The sequence below is a fragment of the Mus musculus genome, chromosome 9 (assembly GCF_000001635.26).
Source record: "Mus musculus strain C57BL/6J chromosome 9, GRCm38.p6 C57BL/6J".
Taxonomy (NCBI): domain Eukaryota; kingdom Metazoa; phylum Chordata; class Mammalia; order Rodentia; family Muridae; genus Mus; species Mus musculus.
Genome location: NC_000075.6, coordinates 104,848,810 through 104,875,222, shown reverse-complemented (window position 1 = coordinate 104,875,222; position 26,413 = coordinate 104,848,810). Strand labels below are relative to the sequence as shown.

Below are 26,413 nucleotides of genomic sequence, written 5' to 3'. Positions count from 1 at the left end.
TATCATTTCTACCCCTCCTACAACTAACTCTTCTGCTATCTCCTTACTCACTCTCAAATTCATGAATTCTTCTTCAGTTATTATATTAACACACACATAAACATACCAGTGCATGTATGCATGTGTGCATGTGTGTACGTGTGTGTGTGTGTGTGTGTGTTACTGCACATAAATTCAACCCGCTGAGTTCATCTAAAGGTTCCCATACATATAATTTTTACAGCTGACCACTTGTTTTAAAAACCTTAAACAAAGTTACACACAAAATCCATAAGTCATTCATTTCATTTGTACCGAAAAGGTGGCTGTCTCAGCAAAATTCTAAAATTCTCTATCATTAAGTCTTTTGAGAATTCTTCAGGCTGATTCTATTAATTGTCCTTTATTTTTCTCTCTGCCTCTCCTTGGGAGAATTTCTGCATCTGGCCTTTGGCTTTCTTTAAGGGAATATAGTGTGTTCCTATGAAGTCAAGCACTGTATTTCCTGGAAAAGGCTAACAGGGGCATTCTGAGTCACCTCTCTTTTCCACCGGGAGAAATGTCTTCCAGCAAGTGGCTTGCAGGAGGGCAAGCACCCACATGGGAACACAGAGGCTTGCCTTCTAGGCTGACTTTTCCTCAGAGTTTTCTCTTCCTGAGGCAGGAAGGGAATGTAGGTTTGCTGGAACATTAGGCTTCTATAATTTGGAGTCCCTCTTTGTGACAAAACCCTGCAAATCTACAAATAACAATGTACCCCATAGCCTTAGTAGGAGGCCCGGGCTGCAAAGAGCTTTGAAGTTCAATCTTTAGTGGTTTACAGGAAGTAGGCATCTGGCCTGGCTCACTGACACCAAGCTCTCCTAAGCCACACCCCTGGCACACTCACCTGACCTTTAGACTTGTCCACACAGCTTTCTTCCTGGAGAGTCCCCCTCCTTCCTCTGCTTTCCCTGAACCACATTTTTTTATTTTTGGTTTCCCACAAAGTTTGGCCCATTTCCTGAAGGCCCACACACTAGGGTAGGGGCCCAGAACCTGACACACAGTGATGCGCTTGAGCACTTGGACCGCACTTTCATTTTCCACACAGCTCAATTATTTTGGAGGCTCAGAACAGGTTTTGTACTTTGATCCCTCTCTTCTAAAGGAAACCTGTACCCCCAAACCAGCGACATTAAACAGGCCCAAGGCTTCAAGAAACCGGCTACCATAGAATTCTTGAAAGCATTCACCAACTGAATATTCATATACACTGGGCTCTGATGTTGCAAAAACAGAAAACCTGAATTATATTTCACTCTGCACTTTCAGAAGGAACACTTGATCCAGAAAAACAGCTTCTGGGCTTGGAGATGCCAGATCTCTCTTTCCCTTCTCACCAACCCAAAACATAAAGACCGGATTCTCAGACTCTGCACAACTGGCTCATTCTCATGTCCTCTCAGGTCCCTAGCCCCAGGGTTTGAGGACACTAACCTCTCAGACCAATAAAAAGCCAGCTCTCAGCATTTTGAGATTGAACTGAGTCTAAACCATTGACTTATTTCTTACAAATGCTCCACTGCACTCTGGGTACAGCAAAAGGGGATTGAGAGGGGATAGACAGGAAAGGCCAGTGGAAGTAAAATGATGGGCTTTGTGGCCAGCACTGACTCTGACACTTACAAGGGTGAGCTGTTAGCACCAGTGGGTCTTACCCTTCCTAATGCTAAGACCCTTTCGTACAGTTCCTCATGCTGTGATGACCCCCAACCATAAAATTTTCTTATTTCTACTTCATAACTGTAGTTTTGCTACTGTTATGTATTATAATGTAAATATCAGATATTCAATACTTGTGGGGGTCAAGATCCACAGGTTGAGAACCACTGGTAGGTCACTTAAGCACTCTGGATCTTTTTTATCCCTTATCCAGAACTTAATCCATGTCACATTCCCATTAGGGGTTAAATTACAGTATCTATTTAATCTTGGGTCATTTTAACTTTTGTCTCCGGAGACTTTGCATAAATTTGAATGAGGAACAGTCTATGTGTGGGAATCTTCCAGATCATTTAGGAGATGGCAAATTTGTCATGGGACAGGGTGGTGTGGCTCTAACAGACACAGGGATAGCGGATGTAGTAAGTGCTAGATCTGCATTTGTTGTATACATGACCGACACAATGAGGACATTCAGGATGAGAGTTTATTAACTCTACAAAAGAAGCAACTGCATATACTTGCATGATCTCTTGTGCATATAACTGATATAACAGTACCTAGGAAATGTTGGAAGATGCTGTAGTTTAAAGAAAATGACCACTAAAGGAAAAGAGAGCAAGGATCAGAAGAGGGGAGGAAGGCCTGAAGTGGAGGAGACAAAAGACATCTTCTGTCTACCTGGCCAAGTGTGCACTCCATGCCACCAAGGAAGTCAGCTTCCTTCAGTCCATTGTGGTTGCTGCTGATGTCATGAACTTCAAACCGGAGACGTTGGACCTCTTCAAAATAAAAGTCCACTGTAAACAGCTTTGAGTACACTGGGTTTATGCAGGTACGAATCACCTCCGTCCTGTCCACCTGAAAGGAGAAAAAAGAAACCCACAGGGATTAGAACTTTTAGTACTAACCTTCAAGCAAATTAATCTATAAATACCCTCCCAAGAGTTAGGGCTAGCAAACTGAAACTCTACAAGCCACTCCAGAGAATGAGCTAAGCTTTGGTGCAGACAATTTTACCAGACATCACAAACAGTCAGAGGTTCTGTATTTGGAGTTTTTAATCATGTTATATGGATTAGGTAACAGAACAAGATGAGATCATCTTTAGTGCAGGAGAGTCTGAAGAAATATCTGGGCTCAGTAGGAAAGACATCTGTGATCAATTAGTGATGTCTGCTGGGCACAGCCATAGGAAATGGTAGGCTAGCTGTCTCCTTTCAGCCAAGTCTACTCTAATGGGGATTTCCAACTCGTGATTCCCAGGACAACAGAGAGGAGGGCCATTAGAGCAGAGGTCAGCTGCCTTTGTTCTCAAGTATGTTCTTCATTAGGTAGACATTCACTGGTTCACCACAATTGGTGACCCTCGGTTTTCTCATCTACAAAATGTCAATTAGAAGAATGGACACACTGTTCCAACATTCCATGAGCTGTAATTCTTTCTGCCTCTGTTTGTCCCCTTCTCCCAGGTCCAGGGCTGAAACATGCTGTGCTGTTCCACGAGGAGGCTGAATCTACACATTGAATTTCCTGGGCTCTCATCTGGAAGGGGAGCACCAGAGGGCGGACTGGACATGAGATGAGGGAGTCTGAGAACAGAGAGAGTCAAGCTGCCTCTACACATACAGATGCTGCCAAAGACTCTTCCCCTCTACCCAGAGAACATGTGCTAGGCCTTGGTGATATGAACCCTCATCCTTCTTTGTCCCCTCCCTATCGCATGCTTTGTTACTGTTTGGATTGTTTTAAAGATTTTTTAAAAAATTATTACTTTAATTATGTGTACAAGTATATCTTTGTGCACATGTGTATGTTTACATGGGAGTGGCGGCTGGCAGAGTCTAGAAGGCAGTGTGATGTCCCCTGGAGCTGGAGTAATTATGATTTCTCTGATGTAGGCAATGGGAACTAAACTCAGACCCTCCACTGAATCATCTCTTCAGGTCCCATTTTTCATTTTTTTCCAGACAAAGTCTTTCTATGTAGTCCAGGCTGTCTGGAAGTTAACTATGTATCCAGGCAGGCCTAGAGTCTATCACAATCTTCCTGCTTCAGTTTCTCCGTGAGCACTGGGATTATAGGCACACACTGTCATATCTGGTCTTTTGGTCCCATGTCTTGTCCCTTCAGATGAAGGGGAGTAATGCATTCTGCTGAAGCTCCCCCGATGTCCTACTGTCCAGTGCTTGCTCTGTGCCCTCATCCTGGGAGAGTTTAGTTCTCCAAAGGCTCAGTCTCCAGGACTGGACACTCTGGTTCTGCTATCTGTTTCCTGTCTAGATCTGGGCCATGTAAGGTTCTTTCCCTTAGTGTTTGTCACAAGTGAAACCACACAAAGCCATTTATATTCTTGGAAGCCTGAAAAAAAAATGTCTCCCAGTTCCTGTAGCACCATCCAATGGGAGAAGCCAATTCTTTCACGCTCCACAAATCAACTGGAGCCTGTTGTTCCTGTACTATGTTGGCTTTCAAGTAGAGATGTGGTCTTCCGACTGTCTCAAAAGTGCTGGGTCTTAGCACAAATTATAATACCACTTCCTTTACTCTCACATAGGTAAGAGGAAATAATAATCTTCCAGAGGGAAGAAGTCCTCTACGCTGTCATCCATGACCACACTGCTCCACAAAGAGAGTCTCATGCTCGCTCTAACACTAAGCTGCATTGCCTTGACGCTGGTCCTAGCCACTTGCCTTCCCATGCTGGACTGCGTGAGAGAACCTATAGGTGAGGGGCATCACCCATCATGCACAAGTGGGTGAACAATCCAGGTTTCAAGGAAAAGGAGCATATCGCTTCTGTCATGTCATACGCAGCAGAAAGGAACATAAGCTTTTGTCATATCATACGCAGCAGAAAGCCATCTCCAGTCCACTATGCTTAGGATTTTGCAAGTTGGTTATTCTTTGACTATTCTGGCACCTTATGAAGACTCCATTCCTATTTTAGCAGAATTTTACACTCATACACATAATACATACACACACACACACACACACATACACACACACACACACACACACACACATCCATTTTGGGAACAGGGCTGATTCTTTGGTCATTGACTATGGCAGTACAAGAATTTACTGGCATAATTCCTGAGTCTTTCTAGTTTTGCGTAATGGTGGAAATCAGAGTTTACAAGTTTGTGTGGATCACCAGTTAAGGTGACATGAAGGCAATCCTTTGCCTTTCGTCAGTGTGCTTTCTGCTTTGTCTCTGATGTATAAAGGGCAGTTTCTACTATTCTACATTTGGAAAAAGATACTGTAACAGCTGGTGACTTTCCTGCATTCCTCCATGGTCAGAGACCTCCACACTGAGATGGGGCATCTACACCACAGGCCTGACATGTCCTTCCAGGCTCTTCTCCCTCACGGAATGGCTCCATTTGTCCCTGAGAGAAGCATTGTATTTTAACATCTGGTCTGAATGTGTGAAATGATGAACCACAAAATGAGAGGTTTACATATACTTCTGTGGTATCTTTTGAGAGAAAAATGGGTTATAGGTAGATTTGACATCTTCAGAGAAGAGAAAATACATTCAGTGTCTTGGGCAGGCTCAAGTGAAAAGAGACAGTGAATGGAAATTGGTCTTTGTTTTTGTATTAGACACTTCAGTTGACACAAATGGATCACACTTTAATTCTCAAGTGTAATTCACACATAGAGCTATGAATCATGTTGGCATTAAGCTACATATCTCAAATAGGCTATCCAAGCATGTGACCCCATCCCCAGGAAATGAGAAAAATGGGAAGAAATGAAATAGTACAGATTTGCTTTATGAAAATATTTGATCTCCAAGGATAAACAGCAGCCACTTGGAACCACAAGAGCATCAGGTTTTCGACACAGAGAAGGTGTTGAGGCAAGTGAGTGCTCACAATGTTAAATGAGTAGGAAAAGGTGGTTTTAAGCATTATGCATCCCCAGTCATTATGAGAGATGCATCATCTCTTCTGGAGACTCAAGACAGGGTTCCCAGAGCAATAGCCTTGAGTTGCTCATGATTCTTAATAAGGGGTGTTGCATTCAAGGTAAGCAAATATAAAGATCCTTACTAACTGCAAATGCCAGCTCCAGCAGGGGAATGTTCCCACTCCATTTAATCCAATCCCTCACACTGATTTTCTGAGTAGAGGGTAGGGTCCAGCAATCCAGGCAGTCCTGTGCTTCCCAAGGGTTGGGATGGCAGGAGCACACCAACGTCTTCTGTGTGCCCTAGGCAATCATGCTCGCCAGTCCTTGTGAAATAAACTGCTCTCTGTAAGTTGAGGCTCTTCTTATTAAAGTGTGGTTTAAACTTGCTTGCTCTCTATCACCCACTTTGCAAGGACAACAATAGTAATTCAGCCCCTATCTTCCCTGGTCATCATGATTGACATATTCATATTGCTTTAAAAATTTCAGGACATGTTCTTATCCGTTTAAATAAGTTGTAATGGTGGTGGTGTGCGCGTATATGTGTGTGTGTGTTTGTGTGTGTGTGTGTGTGTGTGTGTGTGTGTGTGTGTGTATGTGTACATGTGCAGAGGTCAGAGGACACCTTGTAGGAGTCAGTCCTCGCCTCCCATTACGTGGATCTGGGGACTAGAACTTTGATCACTAGGCTAGGCTGCAGTTGCCTTAAGCCACATCTGCAGCCATTTGTTAACTTTGGCTTTTGCAGCAATCACGCCAGAAAGCTTTGTACCCTTTTCCAGCTAAGACAATTTCACGTCATATGTGAAAGGTGACGGATGCAGCGTAGGCTCTTGAACTCAGCATGTGGACAGAATGCATCACCTGGCCCTTATTTCATGTTTATTCACGTCCATCCTTTGAAAAGCAAACATAGCTAGGCTACGGTGGCATGAAGAGAGAAGCCATCCATAACGTTCCCATTTATACACAGCTTGCAAGTAACAAGGGTGGATTTGAACCCAGGCAGTTGAGCTCTGGAGCTCATGTGTTTAACCTCTTTGTTAACCTCTGGTCTTACAAACTTAAAGTTTTTCTTCATAAAGGCTCCTGCTCTCAAGCCCCAGGACTTGAATTCTAACCCTAGATCCGACATGGTAAAAGGAGAGAACCGACTCTTGCTGGTTATCCTTTGGCCTCAGCACACAGACTGTGACAAGTGTGCTCTTAAATAAATGAACAAAAAATAAGTAAGTGTAAATTTAAAATTTCTGTTGGTGAGAATGTGAAGGTGGTGGCCATAGGAACCAACCACTGAGGCCAGTCAGAGTGCACTGGGGTTAGAAACCCTTGTTTCTAACAGGCCCTGGTAAATAATGACATCATCGACCAAAGGATTTCACCATATCCTCAGGGCAGGCTCCAAACTAGATACTCCCTCAGACTGATATTCTTTAAGTACTTTCTCCCCACATTTATTTAGGGTGGATAGAGAGAAACTAATTTTCTCTGAATGAAGAAAGGATAAGCTTATGTGCAAGAAAGAAAGGGTTTATTGCAGGCAATTTTTCAAACCATATTAACTTCCAAGAGGGCATATTAAGCTACATAAAGCTTCTATAATAAAACAGATGGTTGGGCTAGCTGAATGAACAGTGCTCTGTCTCAGGACCTCAACTGTTGCCCAGCACCTGCAAGAATTCATGTGTCCTTTAAGCCACCCACCTCATGTCACTTACTTAAAGCAACCCTGGAAAATGAATGCACCCTTCTTTCTAGAAAAATTCAGCCTGGTGCCTTGCAGAGAGATTCCTGCCCAGACTGGCATTCTTCAGCCACCATGATGTAAATCCTTCCAGCCCTCTGGAGCAGACTGAACAGGGTATCAAAGGACTCCCCTCTCCACTCCCCCAACTAGCAGTTCATCGAGTCCTCTGCTGTGCAGTTGATCATTTCAATATATGAGCCTATGGTGCCAGAGATGTTCTGGTTGGAGGTCCTGGAATCAACCTGACATTGACCACAGAGATGGATGCTGCTGTCATGATGGACACTGTCTGGGGCTTTGATGTTGTTCAAAGCAGCCAGTAGAAGTGCAGCACCTTGCCTTGAAGTGTGGTTCTGAAGTCAATGACATGAGTGCCACCTGGCTTAGTGCCAGTTGCCTTGGGTTTCCACTCCCTTCACTACCAGCTTTGTAGGCTGCAGGCTCTATGCAATCGGAGCAGCAAATCATCCAATGGGCTGGCACATGCACGAGCTGTCAAATATGTCTTCTGGTGCCCAGAGCCTCTGTTCTCCACAGTTCACTTCTCTCCCCCTGAATGTCCAGTGTGTGAGGCTCAGCCTTCCTCATTTCTATCCCAAGCCTTATTGCCTTGAGCATCTGCTTGCTTAGCTTGGAGGTCCTGCCAATTTCTAAGAGTTGATTCATAGAACTTTCCATGATGTTCTGTCTGGTTCAAATGGCAGAAACTAGCCATATGCATCTTTTAAAATTTGAAACGCAGCCAGTGGAACAAAAGAAGTAATTTAAAATTTTTACCTGAATGTAATTACATTAGATTTAAATAGTAATGATGGATAGCACAATTCTAGCTTGTCTCAGCTCTATCTCCTCCTGGCTTTATGAAAACCTGTATGATATGCATGTGCTCACTTAATGAGGCTGGTGATTCCCAGCTGATTTCAATATAGGGCACTAATTCTCAGGCTTTGCTATATCTTAAAGCTACTTGGGGTCTCCAGACCAATTAAATTAAGATTCTCTAAGGGAGAAATGTAGTCACCAGAAGTTCCTAAATCTACCTAGGTGATTCCAATATGTAGTTAAGTTTCAGAGTCAGTAATTTATTATCAGCAGTGTTGGCTCAGCTCCAAAATGGAAGGAGAGTACGAGCTAGATGGGCCAGACCTACTGTGTGAGAGAGAGAGAGAGAGAGACCTACTGTGCTCACCACATTTTGTACACGAATACATTTCTACGTCCTTGAAAGCTAAGGAAATAGACTGGTAGATTTGGCTTGCTTCCTCCTTTCTCTGTGTAGCAAATCTGGCAGTGACCATGTCACCCACCCCATTCCACCTACAAGCCCAGTTAGCTGCCATTCTGGCAGAGTTCTAGGAATGACACCAGCTCCCCCATCTATCCCTCTCCACCTCCAGTAGCATGTCCCAGTAAGAGAGGAGACTTCTCAGAATTTCTATTTCAGGATACTGAAACATCTGATTATTCCTTCAATCTCACCTGTACAGGCCAACAGGGACCCTTCACTAACATTTTTTTCCAGATTGCTGACTGGTTCTATGGTATTTTTACATTTTTCTGTCTATCCATGAATATTTAACTTCTCAGGGATCAAACATAATGTAAAAGTCTTATGAATGGCTGCTACAAGTGAACCTGTATGGCTGGTGGCTCCTAATGAGTTTTGTGGCTTTTAAGATTTGGAAACCTCTAGCTGTGGTTCACATGCTCCCTTCTCTTCACCAGCATCACCCTAACCTAGCTCAGTATTGGGTCATAGAACACATCTGCAGAGCGCTTAGAGAGCACCACAGCTGCTCTAACCTCTTCTCAACCTCCTCCCACAGAGACATTCCAATACCATGAATCAGCACCCAGTGTTTTACACATGAGGAAACATAGGTTGGAAAGGTTAACTGTGCAGTGGACTCAACTATTAAGTGAAGGGATGTAACTAGAATTTCCCTCAGAGCTCTATCCTGAGGCACACCTCCACTTCCAGAAAAGACAAATCTATTCAGATATTGTCTCCCCACAACTATTTCAGGCCAACTTGATAAATCAACATTGCACATGTTCTCTGAGAGAGAAACACTCTTTCCTCTCCAATTCCAACTGCGCAGGTGACTCTTAAAAGTCTTTTCACTGTGACCTATGAGGGTCCAGCAGGAACTTTCTGGGTCTTGGGTCTTAAGCTTTCTCATCCTCTTTCTTCAGCCTGCTTTATCTTGCTCAAGTTTACACATGTGTGTATGTGCATATGTGTGTATGTGCATGCAGGTATATTTGCTCTTGTGAGTGCATGTGTAAGTGTGGAACTGTGTGGGTGCAGGTGTATTCGCTCTTGTGAGTGCATGTATAAGAGTGTGTATATGCAGGTATACTCATTCTTGTGAGTGCATGTGTAAGTGTGTATGTGTGTGTGTGTGCATGTGTGTGCAGGTTTACTTGCTCTTGTGAGTGCATGTGTAATTCTGTGTGTGTGTACTCGCTCTAGTTAATGCATGTGTAAGCCAGTGGTTGACATTAGGATGTCTTCCTTAATCACTTCTCTCTCTTATTATCTGGATCTCACTAATATAACCTGACAGGTTGAGTAGCAAAGCTTTGGGACCATATGGTCCCCTTATCCTCTTCACATGCTGAAGCCATAGCTGCATCCTACTGGACAATCTTCCTATGTGGGAGCTATGAGTTCTGATCTTAGGGCCTCAGATGCAGGCGGCAAGCAATTACCTGCAGAGCCATCTCTCTAGCTTGCCTCCTTAGGTTCTTCCTGTTTAGATGGGGACCTCTCTACAGTGACTCTGGAGAGACAGAGATGCTCCAGATCCAGAGAGCTTAAGAAAATTCTATCACAAAAAGAAGAGTCCACTCCTCAGTATTACATTAGCTGTCTTTTCACAACATTGTTGCCTTCATAAGGAAACTGGAGACCTCTCATACTAGCAACTTAAAAGCACACCTGAAAATTCGAGAACAAAAAAGAGCAAACATGCCCATGAGGGGTAGATTGCAGGAAATAATCAAATTCAGGGCTGAAATCGATAAATTAGAAACAAAGAGAACACAAAGAATCAATGAAACCAAGACCTGGTTCTTTGGGAAAATTGAAAAAAAGAGATAAATGCTTATCAAAACTAACTCAGAGGCAGAGAGGCAGTATCCAAATCAACAGAATCAGAAATGAAAAGGGAGACATAACTACAGACCTGAGGAAAACCAAAGAACCATCAGGCCCTACTTCAAAAGCCTGTACTCCACAAAATTGGAAAATCTAAACAAAATGGATAATTTTCTTGACAGATACCACTTACCAAAGTTAAATCAAGATCAGGTAAACAATGTAAATAGTACTATAAATAGAAGCAGTCATTAAAATCTCCCAACCTGGGGGTGGGGTGGGGGTGGGGGTGGTGGGAAGCAGCTCAGGACCAAATTGTTCCACACAGAGTTCTACCAGACTTTCAAAGAAAAGTGAATAGCAATACTCTTCAAACTATTCCACAAAATAGAAACAGAAAGAACATTGGCAACCTCATTCTATGATGCCACAATCACCCTGATATGTAAACCACACAAAGACTCAACAAAGAAAGAGAATTTCAGATTAATTTCCCAATTAAAAAATGGGGTACATAGCTAAACAAGAATTCTTAACAGAGAAATATCTAAAAGTCAAGAAGCACTTAAAGAAATGGTCTGAACCTGGAGCTCATCCTGTACCACAGTGTTCCACACCCAAATACCACCCAGAGAAAGCTGGTCTCTCAGGAGTGCTGACATTTGTGAGCACAGCTAAGACCACCATTTCTACTCAAATTCCTGGCCCAAGAGGGACCTTCCCAGAGCTATCAGGACACAGGAACCAAGGAACAGCAGGAACAGGATCCTTCCAGTTTCTGTCTACAACCTGGAGCTGACCTTGTGCCACAGCTCTCCATACACAAATTCCTCACAGAGAGCACTGGTCTCCCAGGAATACTGACACACAAGCTTGCAGGAAAGACAAGCCACAGTCAGAGACAGCAAGAGCAGCAAACACCTGAGATACCAGATGGCGAGAGGCAAGGGCAAGAACATAAGCAACAAAAATCAAGGCTACTTGGGATCATCAGAACCCAGTTCTCCCACCACAGTGAGCCCTGGAAATGTCAACATACCATATAAAGGCAAGACTCTGATTTAAAAGCACATCTTCTTGAGTTTCATTCGTTTAGCAAATTGTATCTTATATCTTGGGTTTCCTAAGTTTCTCAAAAAGAACAAAGACCAAAGTGCGGACACTTTTGCCCCTTCTTATAATTGGGAACAAAACACCCATGGAAGGAGTTACAGAGACAAAGTTTGGAGCTTTGACGAAAGCATGGACCATCTAGAAACTGCCATATCCGGGGATCCATCCCATAATCAGCTTCCAAACGCTGACACCATTGCATACACTAGCAAGATTTTGCTGAAAGGACCCAGATATAGCTGTCTCTTATGAGACTATACCGGGGCCTAGCAAACACAGAAGTGGATGCTCACAGTCAGCTATTGGATGGATCACAGGGCCCCCTCTCAGAATTACACTAGACTTCTCACCAGAGATTATGAAGGCTAGAAGATTCTAGGCAGATGTCATACAGACCCTAAGAGAACAGAAATTCCAGGCCAGTATACTATACCCAGCAAAATTCTCAATTACCATAAATGGAGAATCCAAAATATTCCATGAGAAAACCAAATGGAGGAGCTAGAGAAAGTACCCAAGGATCTAAAGGGATCTGCAACCCTATAGGTGGAACAACATTATGAACTAACCAGTACCCCAGAGCTCTTGACTCTAGCTGCATATGTATCAAAAGATGGCCTAGTCGGCCATCACTGGAAAGAGAGGCCCATTGCACTTGCAAACTTTATATGCCCCAGTACAGGGGAACGCCAGGGCCAAAAAGTGAGAGTGGGTGGGTAGGGGAGTGGGGGGGGTTGAGAGTATGGGGGACTTTTGGGATAGCATTGGAAATGTAAATGAGGAAAATACCTAATAAAAAATATTAAAAAAAAAGAAATCTCAAGGGAAAAAACACATCTTATGATGATGATAGTGTACTTTCAGATGGACATAAATAACTCCCTTAAAGAAATACAGGAGAACACAGGTAAACACCTAGAAGTACTTAAATAAGTAACACAGAAATCCCTTAAAGAATTACAGGAAAACACAACCAAACAGGTTAAGGAATTAGATCCAGGATCTAAAAATGGAAATAGAAACAATAAAGAAATCACAAAGGGAGAAAGCACTGGAGATAGAAAACCTAGGAAAGAGATCAGGAGTCATAGATGCAAGCATTACCAACAGAATATAAGAGATAGAAGAGAGAATCTCAGGTGTAGAGGATACCCTAGAAAACATTGACACAACAGTCAAAGAAAATGCAAAAAGCTCCTAACCCAAAACATCCAGGAAACCCAGGACACAATTAGAAGACCAAACCTAAGGATAATAGGTATAGAAGAGAGTGAAGATTCCCAACTTAAAGGGACAGCAAAATATCTTCAACAAAATTATAGAAGAAAACTTCCCTAATCTAAAAAAAAAAGAGATACCCATGAATATACAAGAAGTCTACAGAACTCCAAATAGATTGGACCAGAATAGAAATTCCTCACATTACATAATAGTCAAAACACCAAATGCACAAAACAAAGAAAGAATATTAAAAGGAGAAAAAGTCAAGTAACATATAAAGGCAGACCTCTCAGAATTACACTAGACTTCTCACCAGAGATTATGAAGGCTAGAAGATTCTAGGCAGATGTCATACAGACCCTAAGAGAACAGAAATTCCAGGCCATACCCAGCAAAATTCTCAATTACCATAAATGGAGAATCCAAAATATTCCATGAGAAAACCAAATTTCACAATATCTTTCCACAAATCCACCCTACAAAGGATAATAGATAGATAACAACAACACAAGGAAGGAAACTATACCCTAGAAAAAGCAAGAAAGTAATCTTTCAACAAATCCAAAAGAAGATAGCCACACAAACATAAAAATAACATTAAAAATAACAGGAAGCAACAATCACTTTTCCTTAAGACCTCGTAACATCAATGAACTGAGTTTCTCAATAAAAAGACATAGACTAACAGACTGGATATGTAAAGAGGACCCAGCATTTTGCTGCATAAAGGAAACACACCTCAGTGTCAATGATAAACACTACCTCAGAGTAAAGGGCTGGAAAACAAATTTCCAAGTAAATGGTCCCAAGAAACAAGCTGGAGTCGCCATTCTAATATCAAATAAAATCAACTTTCAACCCAGAGTTTTCAAAAATGCTAAGGAAGGACACTTCATACTCATCAAAGGAAAAGTCTACCAAGAAAAACTCTTAATTCTGAACATCTATGTTCCAAATATAAGGACTTCCACATTCATAAAGAAAACTATAATAAAGCTCAAAGCACATATTGCACCTCACACAATAATAGCGGGAAACAGAAACTAAACAGAGACATAGTTATGTTGATACCAAACCACACAAAGACCCAACAAAGAAAGATAACTTCAGACCAAATTCCCGAATGAATATTGATGCAATACTCAATAAAATTCTCACAAATCAAATCCAAGAACACACCAAAATGATCATTCACCATGATCAAGTAGCTTCATCCCAGGGATGCAAGGATGATTCAATATATGGAAATTCATCAATGTAATCCACTATATAAACAAACTCAAGGGAAAAAAACCCACATGATCATTTCATTAGATTCTGAAAAAGCATTTGACAAAATTCAGCATGCCTTCATGTTAAAAGTCTTGGTAAGATCAGGAATTCAAGGCCCATTCCTTAACATAGTAAAAGCAATATACAGCAAACCAGTAGCCAACATCAAATGAAATGGAGAAAAACTTGAAGCAATCCCACTAAAATCAGGGACTAGACAAGGCTGCCCACTCTCTCCCTATTTATTCAATATAGTACTTGAATTTCTAGCTAGAGCAATTAGATAACAAAAGGAGGTCAAAGGGATACAAATTGGAAAGGAAGAAGTGAAAATATCACTATTTTCTGATCATATGATAGTATACTTAAGTGACCTCAAAAATTCCACCAGAGAACTCCTACAGCTGATAAACAACTTCAGCAAAGTGGCCAGATATAAAATTAACTCAAACAAATCAGTGGCCTTTCTATACTCAAAGAATAAATGAACTGAGAAACAAATAAGGGAAATGACACCCTTCACAATAGTCATAAACAATATAAAATATCTTGGTGTGACTCTAACCAAACAAATGAAAGATCTGTATGACAAGAACTTCAAGTCTCTGAAGAAAGAAATTGAAGAAAACCTCAGAAGATGGAAAGATCTCCCATGTTCTTGGATTAGCAGGATTAATATAGTAAAAATGCTCATTTTGCTGAGAGCAATCTATAGGTTCAATCCAATCCCCATCAAAATTCCAACTTAATTCTTCATAGAGTTAGAAAGAGCAATTCCCAAATCCATTTGGAATTAAAACAAAACAAAACAAAACAAAACAAAACAAAAAACCAAAACAGGATAGCAAAAACTATTCTCAACAATAAAAGAACTTCTAGGGAAATCACCATCCCTGACCTCAGGCTGTACTTCAGAGCAATTGGGATAAAAACCGAATGGTGTTGGTACAGAGACAGGCATGTAGATCAATGGAATAGAATTGAAGACCCAGAAATGAACCCACGAACCCACACACCTATGGTCACTTGATCTTTATCAAAGGAGCTAAAACCATCTGGTGAGGGAAAAGACAGCATTTAAAAAATGGTGCTAGTTCAGTTGGTGGTCAACATATAGAAAGATGTAAATTGATCCATTCTTATCTCACTGTACAAAGCTCAATTCCAAGTGGATCAAGGGCCTTCACAAAAAAACCAGATACATTGAATCTAACAGGAGAGAAATTGGGGAAAATCCATGAACACATGGCACAGGGGAAAAGTTCCTGAACAGAACATAAATGGCTTAATGCTCTAAGATCAAGAATTGACAAAAGGGACCTCATAAAATCGCAAAGCTTCTGTAAGGCAAAGGACACTGTCAATAGGACAAAATGAAAACCAACTGATTGGGAAAAGATCTTTACCAATCCCACATCCAATAGAGGGCTATATCCAATATATATAAAGAACTCAAGAAGTTAGACTTCAGAGAACCAAATAACCCTATTTAAAAATGGGGTACAGAACTAAACAGAGAAGTCTCAACTGAGGAAACTCAAATGGCCAAGAAGCACCTAAAGAAATGTTCAACATCCTTAGTCATCTGGGAAATGTAAATCAAAATGACCCTGAGATTCCACCTCATACCAGTCAGAATGGCTAAGATCAAAAACTCAGGTGACAGCAGATGCTGGCAAGGATGTAGAGAAAAAGGAACACTCCTCCATTGCTGGTGGGATTGCAAGTTGGTACAATTACTCTGGAAATCAGTCTGGTGGTTCCTCAGAAAATTGAACGTAGTACTACCTGAGAACCCAGCTATACCACTCTTGGGCATATACCCAGAAGATGCTACTGCTACAATGTGTAGTAAGGACACATGCTCCACTATGTTCATAGCAGCCTTATTTATAATAGCCAGAAGCAGGAAACAACCCAGATGTCCCTCAACAGAAGAATGGATACAGAAAATCTGGTACATTTACACAATAGAATACTACTCAGCTATTAAAAACAATGACTTCATGAATTTTGCAGGTAAATGGATGGAACTTGAAAATACCATCCTGAGTGAGGTAACTCAGTCACAAAAGAACACACACAGTATGTACTCACTGATGAGTGTATATTAGCCATCCTATATACAGTTACCAAACTCAGATGCTGTTGTGGAGCTAGGGGAACACTCTTTCATTGCTGGTGTGAGTGCAAACTTGTTTTACCACTTTGGAAGTCAATATGGTGGTTTCTCAGACAGCTGGCAATAGCTCTACCCATAGACCCAGCTCCACCATACCACAAGAACATTTGCTCAACTATGTTCATAGCAGCTTGTTTTATAATAGCTAGAAACCTGAAACAACCTAGATGTTCCTGAACTGAAGAATGAATAAAGATAATGTGGTACATCTACAAAATAGAATACTACTCAGTTATTTAAAAAAAGATATGAAATTTGAAGGTTAATGGATGGAACTAGAAAATACCATTCTGAGTAAGATAACACAGATCTAGAACAACATGCATGGTATGTACTCACTTATGAGTGAACATTAGTCATAAAGTGTACGATAATCATGCTACAATCTGCAGACCCAAAGAAACTAAGTAATAAGAAAGGCCCAAGTAAGGATGTGTAAATCTCACTCAGTAGGGGAAGTAAAATAGACATCAGAGGTGGATGGAGGGAGGGATCTGGGTAGAAGAGGGGGTGAGGCAGGGAACAAGGATGGAGATCAGGTTGAGGGTGGGTCTGTGGGAGGGGGCTGAAGGAGAGAATGGAAATCAGTGGGGAGAATCTCTGGGACTAGCTGGAGACCTGGGATGGGGGAGACTCCTGGGGGTCTATGGGGGTGATCCTAGCTGAGACTCATAGTATCAAGGAATTTGAAGACTGGATTGGCCACCTCTAATAGCTAGGAGGGACATCCAATACAGGGAGGGGAACCTCAATCCTTCTACCCAAAATTTGTCCTACCTTTAATATGTGCAGTGATAAAGATGGAGCAGAGATTGAGGGAACTGCCAACCAATGACTGGCCCAACTTGAGACCCATCCCATGGGAGAGGGTCAACCCTGACACTATTAATGATACTCTGCTTGCAGACAGGAGTCTAGCATAACTGTTTCCTGTGAGGCTTCATCCATCAGCTCATGGAAATAGATGCAGAGACTCACAGTCAAACATTAGGTGGATCTCAGAGAGATCCTGTGGAGTCCTGTGGAAGAGAGTAGGAGATCAGATTGAGCCAGTTGGGGGGGGGTCAAGAAGACTACAAGAAGACCTAAGAGTCAATCGACCTATGCCCATGGGGTCTCACAGTGACTGAACCACCAAACAAAGAGCATGCAAGAGCTGAACTTAGGTCCCCTATGCATTTGCAGCAGATGTGCAGCTTGGTCTTCACATGTGTCTCCTAACAATTGGAGCAAAGGCTGTGTCTGACTCCATCGCCTGCCATTGGATCCCCTTCCTCTAGCTGAACTGCCTGGCAGGGCCACAGTAGGAAAGGATGTGCTTAATACTGCTGGGATTTGATATCCTAGGGTGGGGTGGAACCCAAAGAGGCTTCCCCATCTCTGGGGAGAAGGAAAGAGAATAATAGGGGGAAAGGATTTGTGAAGGTGGGACAGGGAGGAGAGGAGGGAAGGAACTGTGGCCAGGATGTAACATGAGTAAATAAATAATGAAAAAAAATTAGGTGTCTTTGCTTGCTCACTGAAGAGTGGACAGAACGTTCCAAGATCAAGTGCGGGAAGGTGGTGGACTGTGGTCACAAAAAGTGCAGCCAGGGTCAAATCTTCAGTACAGGGGAGCATGGGGGCTAGCCCAACTCAAGTATAAAGAGAACGTCCACTTAATTCAGGATGTTGGCTATTAATAGAATGTTCCCATCATATCGACTCTCTGCCACAGCTGCAGAGTCCTCCAGAGAGGTCATATGAAGCTGGAGAGTCTTGGTTTTTTTATTAATTGGTATTTGAAAACAGTGCAGATACTCCTCTGCTGAATGGGACATATATATCTCAAGCCCAGAATACTTACCAGACAGCAGGATCTGGACTCGAGATAGTTGGAGCCCTCCCAGCCCCCTCACCACGGGGATCCCATGTAAGGATGAGATTCTGGAGCCATCCTGTGGCTTCCTATCCTACTTACCCTGACCCCTTTAGAATAACCATCCATTCTGCTTATGAGTCAATTCCTAACTGTCCAGATTGGGAATCAACCACAAGATTCAAATGGGCCCTTTCAGGGTGCCCCAGGATAAGGAGAAACATATCAGTTGTATGCCCTTTGTTTTTCCCACTCTGGTATCCAGCAATTTTACCTGATGGTTCCTACTAGAAAAATAGTAGGATATATATATATATATATATATATATATATATATATATATACACACACATATATATACATATATACATATATACATATATATATGTATATATGTATACATACATACACATATATACATATATATGTATATATGTGTGTGTGCATATATGTATATATGTGTATATATATATATATATATATATTACACACATATATATGTAAAACATTATGTATATTATATATAGTAGTGGTTCATTTTGTTTTATTTTTTTAGATAGGATCTCACTATGTAGTAGTCTAGGCTGGCCTTAAACTTATATCTTCCCCTAGATTTCTAATGCCTGGAGTACAAGCATGGGCCACAACACCATGCCTTGCCATTTAAAAAAAGTATTTATTATTTTATTGTATGTACATATGGGTGTTTTCCCTGCACGTATGTCTGTGAACTATGAGCATGGCCAGAAGAAGCTGTTGAGTCCCCTAGAACTGAAGTTATGTGGTTGTGAGCTGCCATGTGGGTGCTGGAAAGGCAGCCAAAGGTCTTCACCACTGAGCCATCTCTACACCTCCTCAGATTTTGGATGTATGCCATTGATAGCTGTTGTTTTGGGTGTGTTATTGAAGCTGGGAACAACAGTGGTTTTATCCTGACCCTAGTTCTGGGTGATCAATGGGAATATTGGGTCTGGAAGGTACTGCTGACAGTCTCTACACTTGGTGAGAATCATCGCTCAGCAGTGCAGTCAGGAGGTGGATAAGCAGCTCCCTGTCACATTCCTGTCACCCCTCAGGCACTCATGGTTCCATTTTTATTTTAAAAGGGGAAACTGAAACTCACAGAAGTTGAAATGACATTCTTAAATCCCTCTAGCTACACATAGTTAAGCTATGCCTGCTCCCTGACTTCTGGTGCATGTTCTCAACCTCCGCAAACCTCTTAATCCAGGACTTTCTATACAACATATCTGCAGGATCTGGTACCCAGAATTAATGCTAACCATAAGTACATCATACTTAGACTCAGCTTTTTTGTGGGTTCTGTCAGTGAAGCCCAACCCCTACAACATCTGAAACAAATTCTATAATAATAATAATAATAATAATAATAATAATAATAATAATAAAGATTTATTGATGGAGGCCACATCTTGGAAACAGGTGCTGCCAGGAAGCAGGGTTGCACACAGTGGGCCAGGTTAAACCTCTTTCCTATATGAACAGCCTGGGGAGAGGACCTCAAACTAGATCAGACTGGATGGCCAGCTGACAGAGAGTGCATGGGTGGGTGTCATCAGTGTCCTCAGGGAAGGATGCTCAATAGTTCAAAGTCTCATTGACTCCAGTCAGAAATCCAACCAGCTCTGCAAGCATCTATCATTAATGGCTTCCACAGTTAAAAACATTGTGAACGTCTTTTCCACTGTGCCCAGATCTTAGAAAGATCAGGCAGGATATGTATCTTAAAATACATTGAGTTCTAGAGCAAATAAATAGTCTGCCTTTCTATTATTTCCATAGTTTTAATATTTCCATAATACTTACCCCTCCATTTTCTTCATATGATATATATATATATATATATACATACATACATATATATACATATATATATGATGTTGATATGAAATCATGGTATGTTGATATGAAAATACATTTCAGAGTTTGCATTAACATATTAGCAAATTAGCTATCTCTATTAAATATCTTAGGCATTTTCTGAAAATATAAATGTTTAAAAAGGCAGGGCCAGTTAATTTATGTAGTACCCTTCACATACTGTCAAAAACCATAATTCACATACTGTCAAAAGCCATAGCTTATTCAGTAACTCATACTAAAACAATAAACAAATGGTGATTAGCCTATGAATACATCCAATACTTTGTATGATGCCAATATCCCCTGTCCCTAGTGTTTCCTATGGTCTCTCCTGACCCAGGTCTTCCCTCATTTCCTCCCTAAAGTCTTATCTGAAGCCACACAGCGGCTACCACAATTTCTAACTATCACAGTACTCTAGCTCAGTTTGGCAGGGAGACTTCCGTCTCTTGGGGAGCAGGGCCTGGATTGCAGTGCACACAGATCCCCCTGCCTTCACACAGCTTTGTCAGGTGTGTGGCACATGACTTAGGCAAGTAAAAAATCTAGGACACACCCATGTAACAATCACTAACTGTGTGCCTGGACTTTTCTCCCACCATGGCTCAGTAACCCACCCTCCCTCCCTTTCCGGTTCACCCCCCCCACACACACACACACAAGTTCCATTACTAGTTTCTGAAACTTGGCCCCCCTGGGAAGCTAGGACACTTACATTGTTGCGCAGTTGCTAGTTTACAAGTTGCAGCTGTGTGTGAAAGTGCTGAAAGGAAGCATGGTGGGGACACACCCAGAGTCTGGGTATTGCAGTCTCTTTCTTGAGTCCTGTTTGGCATCGTGCCTAGCCCATGAATACTAGAACGTTCAAGACTATTACTCCTAACTCCCTCCCCACATGGGTGATTTAAGCCATTCTTCATATCACAAAAGTCTCCAAACTTCCCACATTTTTAAACACCAGAGAGGGTCCCTAGCAGACAAATGGGGTTGGTCATCATGAGATTAATTTCAATGGAGTATTAATTCATGGGGAGCCACTTGGGTAAAATGAATCCTCTGAGCAATGGCCTCAAGATTGTCATCAATAATGACTTTAGTAGAAGAGGTAAAAAGTTGTTTTTCTTTTTTCCCATTTTTAACAGCACCTCCCAAAGGTTGAAATATGAGCCTATTTGTGATGCCCATTGCTTTAAAGTCTTGCCTTGCCGCTAGAGGCTTTTCTTCCCACTCTGCTGGGCCCCTTGTAATCAACACTTGCCAGTGGGCCAAACCAGGTCTCTAATTGGTAAACTGGCCAATCACACCATCAACAGCAGTGTCATTGTACCAATCATTACCACACATGCACACTGCACAAGCAAGGACCTGGCAACCTCGTGCTATAAACTTGGCAGTAAATCAAGCTGCTGTTTCATAGTGCATCTCTATAGTCAATCTAGCTGGTACTCTGGCGGCCTATCACAGGCTCTGTGCTAAACTTCAGATATTCATTAGCCCTGTGAAACTCTGAAATGGGTTTCTGTTTGCCTCTTGTCCACAGTTAGGAATTTCCAGAAATGTAATTCAAACTATATGGCTTTGCTACTGCATTAGTGATTTCAGGGCCTACACATGGACATCCAGAGACTGTTTTTTTTTTCCCATTTTGCTAACAACCATTTATTTCTTACATCTTATTTATTTATCCATAGCAAATTCTTTGCAAATTTCCAACTGGCAAGTTGTATTAATGCCCATGTATTTACTCAAGGAAAGCTTAATGAGTGTTTGTGATGGATTTTGGGTCTGGATGAGGCTCTACAGAGTCATCTTCACCATGATACCTAGCAATCCATCTCAGCAGAGTCCAATGTAGGAGACAATTCTTACTCAAAGCAGAAAGCTGGGACTCCCAGGAAGACACTGTGTGTGCTAGGTGGGACCTGACCTTACGGAGCCCTGCAGTGGAGGCTGTCCTGCTACAGCTCTGAGAAAGACAGAAAACAAATGTGTGTATCATTAGCATCTTCGGATGAATAGTATGTATGCTAAATGCGAGCGCCTTTTCATTGTGGTCATAAACAGTCCTGCTAACTCGATGTAGACAATTTACTTGATCTGCCAGCTGTTCCAGGCTGAATGAGAAAGGCTGAATGTTTTTTGCTTATATGTACAAGGCATCAAACTTTTAGGAGTTAACAGGCATGGACCAGAATGAAGCCGTTTGGTCCCATAAAGATAAGATCTTTGTCTAAATAGAACGATCAAGTATAAGAAGAATCAAAGAAAGACTAAGGCATTATTTAGTGGAGCAGAGAGATTGTTTTAAAAATAGATTCAGGGAAGGAGAGGGAACAGATAAAATCTGTGTGGTTCCTCCCAACTTGGAGGATTTTTTTGCTTGTTTGTTTGTTTTTGGAGCATTTTTCAATGATTTGTTTTTATTTTATGTGCATTGGTATTTTGTCTGCATGCATGTCTATGTGACGGTATCCAATCCCCTGGAACTGGAGTTACAGACAATTGTGAGCTGCCATGTGAGTGCTGGGACTTGAACTTGGGAAGAGCAAGTGGTTCAGCCAGTAACTGCTGAGCCATCTCTCCAGTCCTCAATTTTGGAGTTTTACGTCTATGAGAGGATCAAATCCAGAACTTTTATGGCCCTGGCTTTGATGGAAGGTGTGATGGTTTGTATATGCTCAGCTGCAGAAGGTGTGGCCCTATTAGAGTTGGCTTGCCACTGTGGGCATGGGCTTTAAGACCTTCATCCTAGCTGCCTGGAAGTCAGTATTCTGCTAGCAGCTTTCAGATGAAGATATAGAACTCTCAGTTCCTCTTAACCATGCCTGCCTGGACACTGCCGTTTTCTTGCCTTGATGATAATGGACTGAACCTCTGAACCTGTAATCCAACCCCATTAAATGTTGTCCTTATAAGAGTTTCCTTGGTCATGGTGTCTCTTCACAGCAGTAAAACCCTAAATAAGAAACAGGTAAACATAGTCTGTGACCCCTATAGAAGTCTGTATAGTGTCTGTGGATCATTTCCAGCCGACTACAAAGCATGTGCACAAACATCTACACAGCAGGAAGAGTGAGTTAACTGCTTTCACAGCTTATACATTTTACATTCCAACCGTTTGGGGCCTTGCTGACTCTAGAGTATCAGCCTTCCCAGATCAAGTACTTCTTTTTTTTTTTTTTTTTTTTTTTTTTTTTAGGTATTTTCCTCATTTACATTTCCAATGCTATCCCAAAAGTCCCCCATACCCTCCACCCCACCCACTCCCCTTCCCACCCACTCCCACTTTTTGGCCCTGGGGTTCCCCTGTATTGGAGCATATAAAGTTTGCAAGTCCAATGGGCCTCTCTTTCCAGTGATGGCCGACTAGGCCATCTTTTGATACATATGCAGCTAGAGTCAAGAGCTCCGGGGTACTGGTTAGTTCATATTGTTGTTCCACCTATAGGGTTAAAGATCCCTTTAGCTCCTTGGGTATTTTCTCTAGCTCCTCCATTGGGGGCCCTGTGGTCCATCCAATAGCTGACTGTGAGCATCCACTTCTGTGTTTGCTAGGCCCCGGTGTAGTCTCACTAGAGACAGCTATATCAGGGTCCTATCAGCACAATCTTGCTAGTGTATGCAATGGTGTCAGCGTTTGGAGGCTGATTATGGGATGGATCCCTGGATATGGCAGTCTCTAGATGGTCCATCCTTTTGTCTCAGCTCCAAACTTTATCTCTGTAACTTCTTCCATGGTTGTTTTGTTCCCAATTCTAAGAAGGGGCAAAGTGTCCACACTTTGGTCTTCCTTATTCTTGAGATTCATATGTTTTGCAAATTATAACTTATATCTTGAGTATTCTAAGTTTCTGGGCTAATATCCACTTATCAGTGAGTACATATCATTTGAGTTCTTTTGTGACTGGGTTACTTCACTCAGGATAATGCCCTCCAGGTCCAACCATTTGCCTAGGAATTTCATAAATTCATTCTTTTTAATAGCTGAGTAGTACTCCATTGTGTAAATGTACCACATTTTCTGTATCCATTCCTCTGTTGAGGGGCATCTGGGTTCTTTCCAGCTTCTGGCTATTATAAATAAGGCTGCTATGAACATAGTGGAGCATGTTTCTTTCTTACTAGTTGGAACATATTCTGGATATATGCCCAGGAGAGGTATTGCAGGATCCTCCAGTAGTACCATGTCCAATTTTCTGAGAAACCGCCAGACTGATTTCCAGAGTGGTTGTACAAGCTTGCAATCCCACCAACAGTGGAGGAGTGTTCCTCTTTCTCCGCATCCTCACCAGCATCTGCTGTCACCTGAATTTTTCATCTTAGCCATTCTGACTGGAGTGAAGTGGAAGCTCAGGGTTGCTTTGATTTGCATTTCCCTGATGATTAAGGATGCTGAACATTTTTTCAGGTGTTTCTCAGCCATTCCGTATTCCTCAGGTGAGAATTCTTTGTTTAGCTCTGAGCCCCATTTTTTTTAATTTTATTTTATTTTTATTAGGTATTTTCCTCGTTTACATTTTCAATGCTATCCCAAAAGTCCACCATACCCACCCCCCCAATCTACTACCCACCCACTCCCCCGTTTTGGCCCTGGGGTTCGCCTGTACTGGGGCATATACAGTTTGCAAGTCCAATGGGCCTCTCTTTGCAGTGATGGCCAACTAGGCCATCTTTTGATACATATGCAGCTAGAGTCAAGAGCTCCAGGGTACTGGTTAGTTCATAATGTTGTTCCACCTATAGGGTTGCAGTTCCCTTTAGCTCCTTGGGTAATTTCTCTAGCTCCTCCATTGGGGGCCTTGTGACCCATCCAATAGCTGACTGTGATCATCCACTTCTGTGTTTGCTAGGCCCCGGCATAGTCTCACAAGAGACAGCTATATCTGGGTCCTTTCAGCAAAATCTTGCTAGTGTATGCAATGGTGTCAGCGTTTGGGAGCTGATTATGGGATGGATCCCTGCATATGGCAATCACTAGATGGTCCATCCTTTCGTCACAGCTCCAAATTTTGTCTCTGTAACTCCTTCAATGGGTGTTTAGTTCCCATTTCTAAGAATGGGCAAAGTGTCCACACTTTGGTCTTCGTTCTTCATGAATTTCATGTGTTTAGCAAGTTGTATCTTATATCTTGGGTATCCTAAGTTTCTGGGCTAATATCCACTTATCAGTGAGTACATATTGTGTGAGTTCCTTTGTGTTTGGGTTACCTCACTCAGGATGATGCCCTCCAGGTCCATCCATTTGCCTAGGAATTTCATAAAATCATTTTTTTAATAGCTGAGTAGTATTCCATTGTGTAAATGTACCACATTTTCTGTATCCATTCCTCTGTTGAGGGGCATCTGGGTTCTTTCCAGCTTCTGGCTATTATAAATAAGGCTGCTATGAACATAGTGGAGCATGTGTCCTTCTTACCGGTTGGGGCATCTTCTGGATATATGCCCAGAAGAGGTATTGCTGGATCTTCCGGTAGTGCTATGTCCAATTTTCTGAGGAACCGCCAGACTGATTTCCAGAGTGGTTGTACAAGCTTGCAATCCCACCAACAATGGAGGAGTGTTCCTCTTTCTCCACATCCTTGCCAGCATCTGCTGTCACCTGAATTTTTGATCTTAGCCATTCTGACTGGAGTGAAGTGGAAGCTCAGGGTTGTTTTGATTTGCATTTCCCTGATGATTAAGGATGTTGAACATTTTTTCAGGTGCTTCTCAGCCATTCGGTTTTCCTCAGGTGAGAATTCTTTGTTCAGCTCTGAGCCCCATTTTTTAATGGGGTTATTTGATTTTCTGGAGTCCACCTTTTTGAGTTCTTTATATATATTGGATATTAGTCCCCTATCCGATTTTGGATAGGTAAATATCCTTTCCCAATCTGTTGGTGGCCTTTTTGTCTTATTGACGGTGTCTTTTGCCTTGCAGAAACTTTGCAATTTTATGAGGTCCCATTTATCGATTCTCGATCTTACAGCACAAGCCATTGCTGTTCTATTCAGGAATTTTTCCCCTGTACCCATATCTTCAAGGCTTTTCCCTACTTTCTCCTCTATAAGTTTCAGTGTCTCTGGTTTTATGTGGAGTTCCTTAATCCACTTAGATTTGACTTTAGTACAAGGAGATAGGAATGGATCAATTCGCATTTTTCTACATGATAACCACCAGTTGTGCCAGCACCATTTGTTGAAAATGCTGTCTTTTTTCCACTGGATGGTTTTAGCTCCCTTGTCAAAGATCAAGTGACCATAGGTGTGTGGGTTCATCTCTGGGTCTTCAATTCTGTTCCATTGGTCTACTTGTCTGTCACTATACCAATACCATGCAGTTTTTATCACAATTGCTCTGTAGTACAGCTTTAGGTCCGGCATGGTGATTCCACCAGAGGTTCTTTTATCCTTGAGAAGAGTTTTTGCTATCCTAGGTTTTTTG

The 26,413-nt window shown here is 41.9% G+C and overlaps 1 protein-coding gene across 3 annotated transcripts in view; it reads right to left on the bottom strand.

The window, feature by feature from the left end:
• Cpne4 (copine IV) overlaps positions 1–26,413 on the bottom strand; it is a 467,844-nt gene that overhangs the window by 159,322 nt on the left and 282,109 nt on the right. For all 3 annotated transcript variants that reach the window (NM_001357439.2, NM_028719.3, NM_001378996.1), the window contains exon 3: positions 2,365–2,544. In NM_001357439.2, coding sequence (NP_001344368.1) covers positions 2,365–2,544 — 180 coding nt within the window. The remainder of the gene's footprint in view (positions 1–2,364; positions 2,545–26,413) is intronic.